Genomic DNA, 15,231 nt, shown 5'->3' on the forward strand with positions numbered 1-15,231 from the left:
AAAGTCAAGAAACCCCCTAACAGAAACATTCAAACCGTAATTTTACGTTGTGTGCCTCTTTCATTTGTGTTACTTACGGTATATTTATTTATTTAGTTTGATTTTTCTTTTTTACATTTCTATTCATGCCTTATGTAAAGCACTTTGAATTGCCTTTGTGCATGAAATGTGCCATACAACTACATAATATGTACCTTGATTTGCATGCACAGTTGCACACTAATGCATTCCAGCCTGCATGTCTACGGCTATTAACACCCACCCTCAGAATAGCCTTGATGTAGATTCTGCTAGCAGAACCAGAATCCTCCAGTTGGAACCACTGATCCAAGGTCAGTTCAGGGCTGTCGAGCAGACGGGCCATGGGGATGGTCATACTGCCCAGAGACACAGTGCGGTCATCGTCCTTCACCTAAAGGAACGGTGGAACAGATAGCCCAAATGTTAGGCTGAGAAAACGGCAAGAGCAGCTGTACACTACACATCATCATACAATACATCATCACATTCCGGCCAATCACCTTTGGTGTCCTCACCTTTCTGTCCTCACTTTTCTATCCTCACCTTTTAAGCCCTCAGCCAATCAAATCATCGCTATGGGGTACACACGCATACACAAAGCTGGGCATAGGAGGGGCTAGCGGCCCTCAAACACATAATGATAAACGTTATAAGGACATTACCCCGGCGTGTGTACATAAAAACAGGTCTGAGCAGGTGGATGTGGGGAGGAGGTGGGTGGGTCACACACAGAGCAGCAGTGGGCGGGGCAGACAGACAGCAGCATCACACGCTAGTAGCGTGTAGACTAGTGTCTGTCATGTAGTTTGCCGTTTAGTCCACGTGAATGTGAATGGTGATTGGTCGGTTTCAGAATGTGTACCTCACAACACGTCGTGTGGCAAAGCATTGTGGGCTTGTCGATTGGCCGTGTTTCGGTTCGGTGGCATTTGGTTAAGGGGGAACTAAGGAGGGGACCTAGCATAGACCCCTGGTGGACTCCGGTCAGTACATAGGGTTTAACTGGATATGCGAAGCTGAGGGTAACTAGAGTCAAGGGCACATTTCTCAGTAATTTATATGGAAATGTATGCGGTACAGATAATGAGTAGAGAGAAAGTCCACATAGAGCACAGGGAAAATCAATAAGCTTAAGAAACAGTCAGCACTCGCAGAAGTTTTAATTTACCCCAGCAGCAGTCTCGCGGTAAATGACAAACGCTAAACCTTCTTCTGTGAGCGCGGACTGCTTCTTAAGACTGTTAAGACTCCTCTGTTCGCTGTGCGTCTGCACCCGTCCTTCCTGGAGTCCTTAAAACTACTGTCAATATTATTAGAGTATGCTCAGCTCGGGCCTTGAGTCCTGTAGTACGGTAATTAAAAGTCAATAAGCTCCCTGGTGTTGTAATCACCTTGTAATCACCTTGATGTCCAGGGAGCAGTTGTATGTTCTAGTTTTACGGCTAGATGAAGTGCCTACAGTGTGTACGTTTAATTACTTGTACAATGACTTACTTCAACGTGAATGTCTTGTCCGCACGGATCTTGGATGAAGAAGGTGAAAGCGTCCTCCCACACAGGATTGGTGGTTCCATAACAGGTCTAGGAAGAAAAAAAGAGAGTGAAACACTCATGTTGATGCTATTAGCAGTGCTGGGCAATTATATCAATACAGTATTATTGTCTCCACCAGGCCGAAGGCATGGGGAGAGAGTATGTTTTGCACTCCGTCCGTCCGTCCGTGTGTCCGTGTGTCCGTGTGTGTGTCCGTGTGTGTGTCCTTCCGTCTGTGAACAGCTAATCTCTGGCACCGTTAACCCGGTCGATGCCAAATTATGCACACACACTCCCTGGATGCCAACGATGAACCTCTGCCCCAAAATTTCCAGAACGGCCTGTTATAGCGCCACCAGGAGGCTGCTTTGTGCAAAACAAGTTTTTGGACAGTACACCTACAGATTTTGTCCAAACATCACGCAAATTGGTACACGGTCTCTCTAGAGCCATTCAACGAAACGGGTCTTTCAGATTTCTCAGATGCCATCCTGATTGGCTAAGATTGGCTTCCAAAGTTCGCAGGAGTGCTCAGTTTCAAACAAAATGCTGCAAATCATGAACACATGTGATTTCCGTGAAATTGTGCACGCACATTCCCACTAGGCAGAGGAAGAAATGACACATGAACATTTTCAACTCAGCCTCATGGTGGCGCTATAACTGGCCGAAAAGTGTTTTTACCTCTAACTGCACGGATCTGTGGAATACACATGCTCTCCATAGTCATGTGATCAAGACGGGTTTGTTTGATTTCTCATAATCCACCCTCATTGGCTACGATTGGCTTCTAAACTTTTCAGGAGTAGCCCGCTTTGTACCCGTTTTGTACAAATCGCCACAACTACTCAACGCAGCGTCCGGTTGTGGTGAAACTGTGCATGCATATTCCCACTAGGCTTTGGAAGAAATGCCACACACACACTCACGTTTATATTGCTCCTAAACATTTTGCCAAACATCACACACACACACTCCTATCCTCCTGGTGGAGACCTGTGCCCAGAAGGGCACTTTTTCTAGTTGTGATGTAAGATCTACTGTAAAATCATGCTATGACATACGGTGTCTTTTCCTGGTTTTAACCCACTCAGGACGGGAACCTCTTTTGGTGTTTTAAGCATTATGTTATACTTTAGCTATTGCAAAATAGCGGATCTACAAGCTCATAGCGCGGCACCGAGTGCCGCGCTACGACCTTGTAGATCTGCTATTTGTTTTAAATCGTGAAAATGTGACGCAAATCTTTGAATATATATTCTGTCACAGCAAACGTTTTTAACTCAAATCCTTGCTTCTGGGGGGTCTCTGGAACAACATATTTTCAGAAATAGAAAACAACTCAAAACATAAGGTTTTTCAGAAAACTGTCAGGATTTAGAAGGCAGTTGTAGAATCGTCCTCAGTCCTAAATGGGTTAATCACCAGTCGTATTGTATGGCGTACTTTCAAAACATAAGTGTTTTTTTGTTTTTTTTAATAGCAAAAATGTCAGATCTACCAGCAATACACTATTTTTGTTATTTAAAACAATAAATGTTTGGGGAAAAAATTATCACCACAATACAATATTATCGTCTCGAAATTGGTCAAAAATAAAGCGGTGATATTTGATTTTGTCAATATCGCCCAGCCCTTGTTGAGGTGCGAGCTACAGCTGAGTGAACGTTAGCCCGTCTCCGGACCCCCCGGGTTGAGCTCCTTTGGACCCCTACCCCGTAGGGTCCGGTATCTCCGGCTTCAAGCGACATGGGATGCAATCTGACTTTCCCTGATTTACCCCTGTGCTGCGCTGTGGGTGTGACGCTGACATATTCCAAAAGAAGCATATGAACGCTATAGGAGACAACGAACCCTCTCACCCCCCCGCGAACGGCTCAGAAGCCGTTAAGTATTTTTAATGTTTGTACGACCGTTTTGGCAGCTCTGAAATTCTTCCTTATTGACATCCCATTGTCCTGCCTCCAGCGCCGGAACTGGCTATCTGCGCGTTGGCGCTGGAGGCGGGACAATGGGATGTCAATAAGGAAGTCAAGAGAGAATTTCAGAGCTGCCAAAACGGTCGTACAAACATTAAAAATACTTAACGGCTTCTGAGCCGATCGCGGGGGGGTGAGAGTGTTCGTTGTCTCCTATAGCGTTCATATGCTTCTTTTGGAATATGTCAGCGTCACACCCACAGCGCAGCACAGGGGTAAATCAGGGAAAGTCAGATTGCATCCCATGTAGCTTGAAGCCGGAGATACCGGACCCTACGGGGTAGGGGTCCAAAGGAGCTCAACCCGGGGGGTCCGGAGACGGGCTAAGTGAACGTGTGATTGTTACCTTGCTCTCTTTGGTTGTATCCTGAAGGGACAGTAGTACCACAGGGCTGGGATCCTTGCCTTTCTTCAGCTGAAAACATACATCCAACACACCAACAATGCTAATGAGAGAGGGAAATTCAACACAAACCTTTGTCAGCCATTAAACTCTCACATCATGGTACAATTCTTACCGGTATGTGTTCAGCCTGGTCCAGGTATACCACTAGGATCGCAGCAGACGGGGGATCGGCTGACTTACTGGTCAGATTCTGGTTCCTCTGAATCACCTGGTGAAAGGTGTGGAACAGAGGAATGAGCAATAGGCATGTAAAGAATAGGACATGTGAGCTATGATCTACCACGGTGGTTCACAAACAAAAGGACCCACCATTATTCTGAGAGCATACAAACAGAACCAAATGGGCCCGTAGGGATCCATTTGTTTGTGTGTATGCTCGCAGAGTTGTAGATGTGTGAGGGTCCATTTAGAACCCCCACAAGGAACCCTGAGAGGGTCCCTGGACCCCACATTGGCCCCTTTTCCTCCGCCGTTGAACCGGTTTGGTTAATTTCCCCACCAAATATTGAACCATGCAGTTCAGAGTGTTTCCCCCTGAAAAATGAATTGGTTCAGAAACCTAAAAGTTGGTTCAGAACTGCAACCAAAAAATGGCCGCCGGTTTCCGTGAAAGCACCAAGGTTCCAAGAATCTAGAACGGAACCAGTTCTAGAACTAACATTCTTTTGGGAACCACTGATATCTATCTAACAATATAATTAAGCAAATATCTGTCTGTCTGTCTGTCTGTCTGTCTGTCTATCTGTCTGTGTGTGTGTTTGTAGTGAGCCCCCGTACTGGGCATGTGTGGTTGCTTTACACTATCATTTGTTGCCTATCGAATTTTGTACATTTCCGCCAGCAGTTCACTGAACTTCCGGCTGCACTCGGGACACTCCAAGCCTCATAACAACACTGACTCACATCACATTGCGCGCACGCGTGTGTGTCAAGTCCGCTGGAGCACCTGCGTGTGTGTATGTGTGTGTGTGTGTGCGTGCGTGCGTGCGTGCGTGCGTGTGAGAGAGACAGAGAGACATGAGTATACACAGAATACACAGGGAATGCAACATATCTATTAAATCGCATTACCCACACTGTACATAATTTGGTGTTCATATATTTGAACGGGTAAGGTCTAGTACCCTATAGAAGAGCATGCGTTGAGACCCACCTCACTGAGTCGGGCAGCAGAGGGCAGCAGAGAGAGCCACTCTAGCTTGAGGTGAACGCTACCAGTTTCAACATCCTTCAGAGCGAACCACTGTCAGGGGAAACAGAGGGGTGATTAAACACACATCGATCTCGTCTGGATAATTCCGCTGAGGAAGGCTGACTTGACGACGGTGAGATCACAAGAGGAGAGCACGTGAAGTGTGCATGCCACATACTGTACAAACAAAGCATCTCCCAACAAAGTCTTGGGAGAATGTTCAGGGTCTTTTGAAACAGTATTCGAGCACTGGCTACAGCAGAAGGGGGGTAAAATATATGAGTGGTGTGTTTTCCTGGTTTAGCACAAGAAACACTGAATGTTTTCACTGAAAGCTCACCGCATCGTGAGCTTACTGATCGGCTATTTTAGAGGGGAAAAGGGAGTCAAAGTATATAGGGTTTAACATGGGCATTACTACTCACATCATCCACAAGTCTGGCCTTCTTTACAATATCAAGATCCACCTTGACCCTAAGAGATAGGGAGAGAGAGAGAGAGAGAGAGAGAGAGAGAAAGGAAATGAGAAGGACACAGTTACTGTAATAACTATGAGATAAAGAGAAGAGGGCAATAATAATAATTATGCTACATCATCATCATGGCCTATGATGGAGATGACATGAGAAGCACATAGATACATTGAATGAATGAATGAATGAATGAATGAATGAATGAATGAATGAGGTACAGTACCTCCCCAGGAAGTCATCTTGGTTTGGGTCTTTGTCAAACACCTCCACCTCCAGCTCCTGACCAGGTACTTCATGGACGATAACCTGACACACACAACCGCGCACGCACGTGCACACACGCGCACACACACACACACACACACACACACACACACACACACACACACATACACACACACACACACACACACACACACACACACACACACACACACACACACACACACACATGTACGCACACATGCACGCACACGAATGGACAAATACACGCAACAAAATATAAATATATACAAATCACACAATAACACACAGACATGCAAACAGTATCTTAAGGAACTGCCAGTAAAACCTGAACTCTTGCACAACGCATTTTGAGCATATACTGCTGCAGGACCAAGAGATAAACAAACTACATATCAGCATTCGGCAGTTGTTCTCATACGTATTGCTCGGAAAACAGTGTCTTGTTTTCTGCAGAACAGAGAAAAATCTACCCACAACTGATAACAAAAGTTTCCATGACAATTTTACAAGCCGATACTTAGTGCATGAAGGGCACAGTGACATCCACAGCCATCTGGAGCTATGAAACGTACAAACGCAGCGGCTGCTGCTACACTTGCAATCCAAGGCCAAATCAAAAGGAAACAGTCTATCATTAAGTCTTTTAGCTCAGTCACGTCAGGACTCTCAGGAGGGTATTATTGTGCCTTTGCTCCCGGCCGGCCCTCTCTGGCTTGCCTCATACATCTCCCTCCACTGGGGGTTCAGGTTGCTGTCAACGTGATGAGAGGTGAAGGTCTGGGTTCCCACACGCAGCACGGCGAATGGGTCCGACTTGCCGTCGATTAGACCCTTGATGACCGTATCCTTAGCCTGCAAATCCTCGGCCTCCAGAAGGTGGATGCGTACTACTCCCTAACGCACGCACGCACAACGCACGTACACGTATACGCACACACACACACACACACACACACACACACACACACACACACACACACACACACACACACACACACACACACACACACACACACACACACACACACACACACACACACACACACACACACACACACACACACACACACACACACACACAAGGAGGCAAACAAACGTCTTAGTCAAACCGTGGCTCATGCAGGAGGTTTGCACAGTGTGGATTTTCTGTGTCTTTGTGGATATGCAGTGGTGGAAGAAGTACTCCAAAAACGTTTTACTTGAGTAAAAGTATTAGTTTAATAACAGTAAGTAGCATGTAGAAATACTCTACAAAAGTATTGAAAATTGGAAATACAAAATGTCACTTAAGCACAGTACTAAATAGTAAATGTACTTAGTTACTTTCCACCACTGTAGCTGCTATGTGTATACAGCAGTGGTTTTCAACCCTTTTCACATCAAGGTCCATTATGTATTCAACATTTGAGCCACGGACCACCATTTGATGACAGTGTTGCAGATGTTTAACAATAATGTAACTCTTGAGAGTGTAAAATGAAACCAATTCATTTTACTATCTCAAGAGTTAAAGGTTTAATAAGGGTCCATTTGGTTACCAACTCTCCATCATTTAGCATTAGGGACCACCTGGAACCGCGTCAAGGATCACTGTTTGAAAACCACTGGTATACAATATGCTGTTGGGATGTGCTTCAGTCTGTGTGTGTGTGTGTGTGTGTGTGTGTGTGTGTGTGTGCGTGCGTGCGTGCGTGCGTGCGTGCGTGCGTGCGTGCGTGCGTGTGGTTCAGTGTCTCTCTCTCCAGGCCATTCATTGTTCAGACTGTCTCTGTACTGTTACCCTTGGGAGAGGGGAGCGAAGCTGCGCAACGTGCAGGTCGGCCACCAGGGGGATAGTGAGACGGTTGGGGAGCACCAGGTAGGAGGCTATTGCATCCATTATCATAGTGTCCGACATGGCACTGTAAATGAATGCAAGGGTGGTGTTGATGACACATGGGGTGGGGTGGGGACAGACAGACAGATAGAGACAGACTAGAAACTGGCTGAAGACCAACATGAACATATACAGTGGTGGAAAGTTTACTTAAGTATTGTACTTTTTTTATATATTTTTGGGGGGGGCTTTATGCCTTTTTATTGAAGATATACAGTAAGTTGACGGGAAACAAGGCAGCAAACTCATGCACGAAGCAAAGGTCGTCGGGATCGGGACTCGAACACGCGGCACGCTGTCAGACACGCTGTCCGGGCACCTAGGATTACCAGCCTAGGTGCCCGGACCGCTAGACCGGCCCGGGCCAAAGTACTGTACTGTACAATTTTGCGGTACTTTTACTTTACGAGTATTTCCAATTTTCAGTAGGTTCACTTGTACTGAAAATCTCAGAGGAAAATGTTGTGCTTTTACTCCACTACAATTATTTGAAAACTTTAGTTAAGTTACTTTGTAGATTTTGATTATTATTACAGAACCACTTCCGCCCTATATATATATTTCATCCATTTGAAAATAACAGATCTACAAGCACAATAAATACTTTTACTTTTGGTTCTATAAGTATATTTTGATACCAATATACCAAAGTATTCTTTTTAATTCTGGACTTTTACTTGTAAAAGAGTATTTCTACATTGCAGTATTGATACTTTTACTTAAGTACAAAATCTGAGTAGTTTTTCCACCACTGCATGCATACATAAAAAACATGATCCAGATTCTCAACAAGGATGGCCCCAATCGGGAGTATATATAGCCATAGGCTAAAGATGAGGACATTTACCTGTGAGATCATGTTAGCTTTAACGTCATCCGAACAAGGAATACAATTAAAAAATGAATGACAAATCTGTCATTAAAAGCATTGCCAGGAGCATTTGATATAGGTTGACAAGATGCATCTGACAATGCTTTAATTGTATTTTCCAAAAAATGACCTATATAAATGTGTGACTTCTTAAAGGACCACTTTGCTAATTTTCAACATATCTTCACTAATGCTCATTATAACATGGTACTGGTAGCCTACCATTATTGTCTACTCAGTCTGTGTCTCAGAGGAGGGCTGTGGGCAGTTCAAAAACCTGCTTACCAGTGACATCATCATCATCGGTAGGCAGGTTTGCTCCAATATTTCAAATGTGTCCTTTTTAATTAATGTGAGAATAATGGATTCTACTACTATATCATGCAAACTTTCCAGGAATAAAAATCCTGCAGTTTCTATTAGCTTGGATTCCCCAGCGATGATGCCTGGGGTCTCTGAACTGTCCACCGTCCTCCTTTGAGACAAACACTGAGTAGACAAAAATGGTACGGTATTATAAAAAGCATTAGTGAGGACCAATTAAATAGATAGGTTGAAAATGGGTGAAGTCGTCCTTCAATATTACAGATTACAATGCAATACATATATACAGAACGCCAGCAGCATAATTATGTTATAGTAGTTAATAGGATTATTATTACTACTCCTCCATATTGATAATGAATGATAATTATGTTATAGGCTAATAAAGGTGTTGGTGCAGTTGGAACTCACTTCAGCCCAGGGATGTCCAGAAGGTTGGTCAGCCCAGTCCAATTAATGTCCAGCTTCTACGATGGAAGATGGAAATAAAGACATTTGTACAGTCTTCTACCAGTACCACATCTAATGTAACTTCTACTATACAAAAAACAGTGCATAACAACACCATGAACGCATTTGCAGAGGAAGGAACGCAGGAAGAATCCAGACTTAGGTGAGCTTAAATACCCCGCCCAATTGGTCAGCTGATTGCCACGTCAGCGAATGATATGTGTCTTGCATAACACTGAATGAGCCCCTCTAGTATATCCAGGGGTGTCACAGGGTATCTGAAGGTGGGGGGGGATGAGCGTGGGGAGGGGACGATGTCCGCGTGCCGAATATGGCGTTTTCCTCGGCCAAAATTCCCAGGTATAGGCATGCTTTGGCTAGGCAAAAATGGCACAGTTTAACATGGAGATAATAGGTTTGTGCCCATCAGTGACAGAATGCAACCATAGGCAAGAGAGTTAGTGCCACACTCACAGAGCGACAGCAACAGAATGGAACCAGAGGCAGGTGAATTAGTGCCACACTCACAGGTCTGCGGATGAAGAACATGGTGATGGCTCCAACCAGAGGCACGTCTCCAATGAGGGGCTCCAGGATGACACGCAGCTTCCCATGGAGCTGAGAGTGGAGGAGGTTGAACACGGCATGAGTCAATGACACAAACTACAACTCTTCCCATGGAGCTGAGAGTGGAGGAGGTTGAACACTGCATGAGTCAATGACACAAACTACAACTCTTCCCATGGAGCTGAGAGTGGAGGAGGTTGAACACTGCATGAGTCAATGACACAAACTACAACTAACTCAGTGGTTCTCAACATATTCAGGACCTCAGAATAATCTTATTTGAACTGGGGACCCCACCAAAATAATCATATTTGAGTTGAGGCATTACGTTTAGTTTGACTCAGTTCCACAGATATTGTGAAAATGGCCGATCTACAAGCTCACAACGCCTGAGGCATTGTGAGCTTGTAGATCAGCTATTTACAATTATTATTATTTTTTGCCTTTTTGCCTTATATTATTTGAGATTTTGGCCAATGTTTGACCAGTTATATATAGTATACTGTAGTTTGTTGGTTACTATACTTTTCATTTAATTTATTTTCTTTTTAAGGTATTAAAAGGGTCTTAAACATTACTCCGTTTACTGTCATCTGGGGACCTCTGGGGACCAAAATCACCGACACACAGGTTGACAACCAATGATCTAATAATGGAATGACGTTAGAATCTGTTAACGATAGCTCTTGAACTGTAATTACCTGGATTCCTTTCACTCCGGCTTTGCAGTAGTATTTACTGATTTCCACATTGATCTCAACATCGCCGGCGTAGCTGCGGGACGAGACAGGGAGGGAGAGCTCAATCACTTGTCAAATGTCAAAAAATATGAAATGACAGAGACGGTAATCAATCTTATTTTACCTCACAAACAAATCCAGCATCACTTTACTCTTATCGTGTTCCGTGTGGGCCTTTATCCCAACCACCTTTAGAGCCTGTTAAACATAACAGCTGCTATTAATCACATGAACTCTGGTGTCCCTATTTTGGGTGCGTTGTTGATTTTAGTCGACTACCTTTTTTAACAAAAACGAAAACTAAATGGAAACTAAAATGAAAACTAAGCTATGATGACTAAAAACTATGACTAAATATACTGACAAATAAAAACTAGACTAAAATGTTAGGAAGGGAGTGGACAAGAGATCCAGTATAAGTCATTTTACACTTGGTTGCATGCTGAAAATAGCCGATCTACAAGCTCACAACGTGTCGCGACGCGTTGTGAGCTTGTAGATCGGCTATTTTCAGCAAGTGTAAAAACTGTCATTACGACGGCGTCAAGGCCCACCAGAATACATTTTAGTCGACTAAATCAACTGTAGATTTAGTCGACTAAAATCTTATGATATTTAGTCGACTAAAACTAGACTAACATTCCAGGTGACTAAAATGTGACTGAAACTAAATGAAAACTATTGAAGAGTCTTGCTGCCAAAAACAACACTGGTGTCATGTCATTATACTGTAGGTTGACCTACAAATAATCGGATATCGGTCATAATTTCAATACTGTGCATCTCTAAAAATAACATAATATAAAAACACCACGAATCATAACTAAACCTAGATCAGAGCAGTTCATACTAGTGTACTAATAGAACTACACCCCCATGTCAAGAAGAGGAGACGCTCCAGGTCAAACAGCTACCGTACCTTGTCTCCCAGGTTGACCTTGGTGAAGCTGAGGGTCTTCAGATAAGGGTTAGAGTTCTGGATGGCAGGAGCGATGGTTTTGACCATCAGCTTCTCCAGATACTGGCCGACAAACGGCCATGCCTGTTGCAGTATCTACAGAACAGGAAATCCAGTCATTCGTTGTTGCATAAATGAATCAGAAAGCAGAACTTTCCAAAAGACAGTATGAGGAAATTTACAAAATGCAAAAGGATGATAAAATATTTTCTTGGGGGAAATGTTTAAATGCCAATATTACTTCATTGAATGCATTAATTCAGTTTAAACTGTTGTATTGGACTGATCTGCTCCACAGCAAGGGGTCTAGTCATAAACTCCTGCTGCTGTCATTTGGCCTTGGAGACCAGCCATCAGCTGTTTATGTACAAGGACTGCTCTACATGCCGCCTATTCTCGTCTTAACCTGGCAGCTTAATCATTGATGTTAAGACAAGAGTTTCTATAATAGTAGCATATCTACATACCGCATATTTCCAAATGGTAGCCAAGGGGTTTAATACGCAAAATCGTTTTGGACGCTGGGCATTTAAAAGGAACCTATTCCTTTTAATCCTAAATAGCTGTTTGCTGCAGGCTTTTATTTATTTTTGCAACGGCCTGCACCCGGCAATTATTTCGTTACAGTTCCAGATAGGCTGAAGAAACTTCAAATAATAGCCCCGGTCGGACCAAGATTTGGCTAAAGCAAATAATAGATAGGACACACACTGCGAAGACATAACAAATCAATAACAAAACATTCACTAACATGGAACCCGCAAGGCAAGGGGAAGTGAGGAAGGCCTAGAGCCACCTGGAGAAGAACCACAGAGCACAGAGCAGGAGATGAAGCTGCAAGGGCTGTCATGGCAACAACTGGAGCGGAGGGCACAAGACCGAAGGGGATGGAGGAGTCTCATTAATGGCCTATGTTCCTCAGGGAATTTAAAGGCCTAAGTAAGTAAGTAAGTAAGTAAATAATAGCCCTCTGTTTGTACGGACCGGGCGTTTATTTGGAACAGGGCGTTTAATCCGCAAAATGGTGTCAGACCCCGGATGTTTAAAAGCAACCGGGCGGCTATTTTAAGTAGGGCTACTATTTGGAGATACACAGTATACAATATGACCAAGCTATGCAAGGGCCTGTCCACCTCTCATCTTTCTATACTCCTCCTCACTCTCAATAAATGTATTATGTTAGCTGTAAAATGTGAGACTTTGTTCACTTTGCATGCTGATCACGTGGCTCAGGCTGTCTCTAGGAGCTCCTAACAAATAAAAGAATGACTCCTCACATTCTGGTCTCACCTTTGTGGAAATTGTTATCAAGATATCTATGAGATGCCTCAGGCGTAGGCAACCTTAGGCACGGGTGCCAACATTGGCAGATTTGGCACAGGGGAGGGTGATCACTGGCACACTGGCATTAGTGTGAGAGAGAGAAGGTTTTTCTTTTAAAATTAAATATTCCAAAAAAGTGTAGTCAGTTAAATTAAGTCTATTCACATCTACAAATTACATGATAATTTACATCCTGTACATAATTGTACATTCATTCAAACTCCTAACTCATGACTGGGGAGGGACTAGGTGGGTTATTGCTCTGAGTTTAATGATCATTACAAAAATATTTCTAAGCTTGTTATGTATATCCTATAACCTATATGGACAATCACAATCAATTGGGAATATTTAATTTTGATGTGGTGTCATAATTATATATGGCACACTGACTATCACGAAAATGAAAACATGGCACTTCATGTGAAAAAGGTTGCAGACCCCTTCAACCATACGCATAAATCAACGGTAACTAATGTTTCATGAAAATGTTTAGTGATTGAGAAGTTATTTTGGGACTGAAAGGTGCTTCTATAATTATCACAGCGCTGCTGTCGGCCGTTGAAAACGGGCCATTAATACTTCTTTGGGAATTGGACATTTGTTTTATCACTTACAACGCCCTCCAGTAATGTTCACTCTGGGAGGCTAATTATAATTGTTGGCATGGATAAATAATGAGAAAACTATAAAGCTAATTTAGAACATTAGGTTTAAAATGAGAACATTTAGAACATTAGGTTTGACATTTGACTTTATAACTGAACTAACTAAGTCAACTTAAGATATTTTCACATCCTGCAGTGCAAGGCCTCTTTTGCAGTTTGCACACATATCTCCTCTTCACATATAACAGGAACTATAACTATGCATGCCTTGCAGGGCACACGGCCAAACCAACCACAAGTTCATCCCTGTTGCGCAGAAAACCATGTATCTCCACATTCTGTAGATCTTCTACTTTTGCAACTCACAACATGTCGCAAATGGCTATACTCACATGTCGTGACAGTCACGTGTCGGGTCTATACATATTTAACCAATGAAAGGTATTAAGAAGCGCTTGTGACTATAACTATACTGGATCCAATTGAACACAGGTCCTTTTTTACATTTCCTGAAAAGTAACGGTTTTGGACAAACAAGGTTTCTGCCAGACAGCAGCAATATACCGTTGGTACTAGAGTGCAACCGCTCTTCACGACGTGTGGTGTTATAGGCTCAGCATCCGTGTGAGAGGTCTGAGAGAAAGGTGCTAAACGTCCTCCTCATCATCTACACATCAGCCCTCTCACGTCCAGCTCAAAGAAAGACGACGCTGGCAACAGACCTGAATTCTTTGTGGCTTCGAGCTACAGTGGAGGCCTATGCATGAACAGTGGTGGAAAAGGTACTCAATTGTTTTACTTAAGTAAAAGTATCAATACTGCAATGTACGTAGGACATTCCGTTATATTGCGTTACAAGTAAAAGTCCGGAATTCAAAATGTAGTTGAGTAAAAGTACAAAAGTATTTGCATCAAAATGTACTTAATGTACCAAAAGTAGAAAGGGCTTGACATTAAGGCTTGTCCGGGACAAGTATTAAATCTTCCCGGACAAGTGCATTAAAATTGTACTTGTGCATTGGATAAGTGACTCTTGGTTTCACTTTTTCTGTGACGCTCCTAGCAGCAACAATATTGTCTGGCATTATTGTCTGGCTTTCCTAATCATAACCTTTCCAATGTTGTTATTTGTTATAGCCCTAGAATGTCTGTAATCTTACATACATTTAATGTATTCCAAATACCAAATTCACAGCCATATATCAGTCCTATCAGAGCAGTTAGCAGACCGACCACATCAGCATGTAAACTTGTAGCACTGCGTGTATACTCACCCAGTAATTAATTCATAAGACTTTGAGTCAGATATTGTCCTCTAGTTCAGAGATTAAAATAGGGTGTTTTTTGCATCCCAAAACGCAGTTTATAGTTAAGGGACGCAATAAAACAACGACCTCTGCATCCACGGGATGCACTACTGTACTACTGTACTGTTTTTTATTCTAGTTTATTTTGCTAGCTTTAGTTATAATAATCATTTCTTCTTCTGTTTTCTACATGAATATAACCACATTATAACCATATAAAATGAAATGGGAGTTAAATGCTGCAATTTGTAAATGGCAAAATATGACTCCTAACGTTGTTGAAGTGGGACTCATCTAAAGACCATCCCTGCATCCCGGGACTCATTACATTGAAAACCTATTTATATCACTGCTAGT

At 43.0% G+C, this 15,231-nt stretch overlaps 1 protein-coding gene across 1 annotated transcript in view; it reads right to left on the reverse strand.

Annotated features, from left to right (window-relative positions):
- esyt1a (extended synaptotagmin-like protein 1a) overlaps positions 1 to 15,231 on the reverse strand; it is a gene marked incomplete at its 3' end in the record, with an annotated part of 39,587 nt that overhangs the window by 11,395 nt on the left and 12,961 nt on the right. Inside the window, exons 3-16 of the mRNA XM_079517895.1 lie at positions 11,598 to 11,732; positions 10,803 to 10,876; positions 10,640 to 10,712; positions 9,900 to 9,989; positions 9,333 to 9,388; positions 7,631 to 7,751; positions 6,568 to 6,744; positions 5,828 to 5,910; positions 5,557 to 5,605; positions 5,093 to 5,182; positions 4,052 to 4,147; positions 3,880 to 3,948; positions 1,516 to 1,602; positions 263 to 412 (exon numbers count right to left, since the gene is read on the reverse strand). Coding sequence (XP_079374021.1) covers positions 263 to 412; positions 1,516 to 1,602; positions 3,880 to 3,948; positions 4,052 to 4,147; positions 5,093 to 5,182; positions 5,557 to 5,605; positions 5,828 to 5,910; positions 6,568 to 6,744; positions 7,631 to 7,751; positions 9,333 to 9,388; positions 9,900 to 9,989; positions 10,640 to 10,712; positions 10,803 to 10,876; positions 11,598 to 11,732 — 1,350 coding nt within the window. The remainder of the gene's footprint in view (positions 1 to 262; positions 413 to 1,515; positions 1,603 to 3,879; positions 3,949 to 4,051; positions 4,148 to 5,092; positions 5,183 to 5,556; positions 5,606 to 5,827; positions 5,911 to 6,567; positions 6,745 to 7,630; positions 7,752 to 9,332; positions 9,389 to 9,899; positions 9,990 to 10,639; positions 10,713 to 10,802; positions 10,877 to 11,597; positions 11,733 to 15,231) is intronic.

The sequence above is a fragment of the Electrona antarctica genome (assembly GCF_951216825.1).
Source record: "Electrona antarctica genome assembly, chromosome: 2".
Classification (NCBI taxonomy): domain Eukaryota; kingdom Metazoa; phylum Chordata; class Actinopteri; order Myctophiformes; family Myctophidae; genus Electrona; species Electrona antarctica.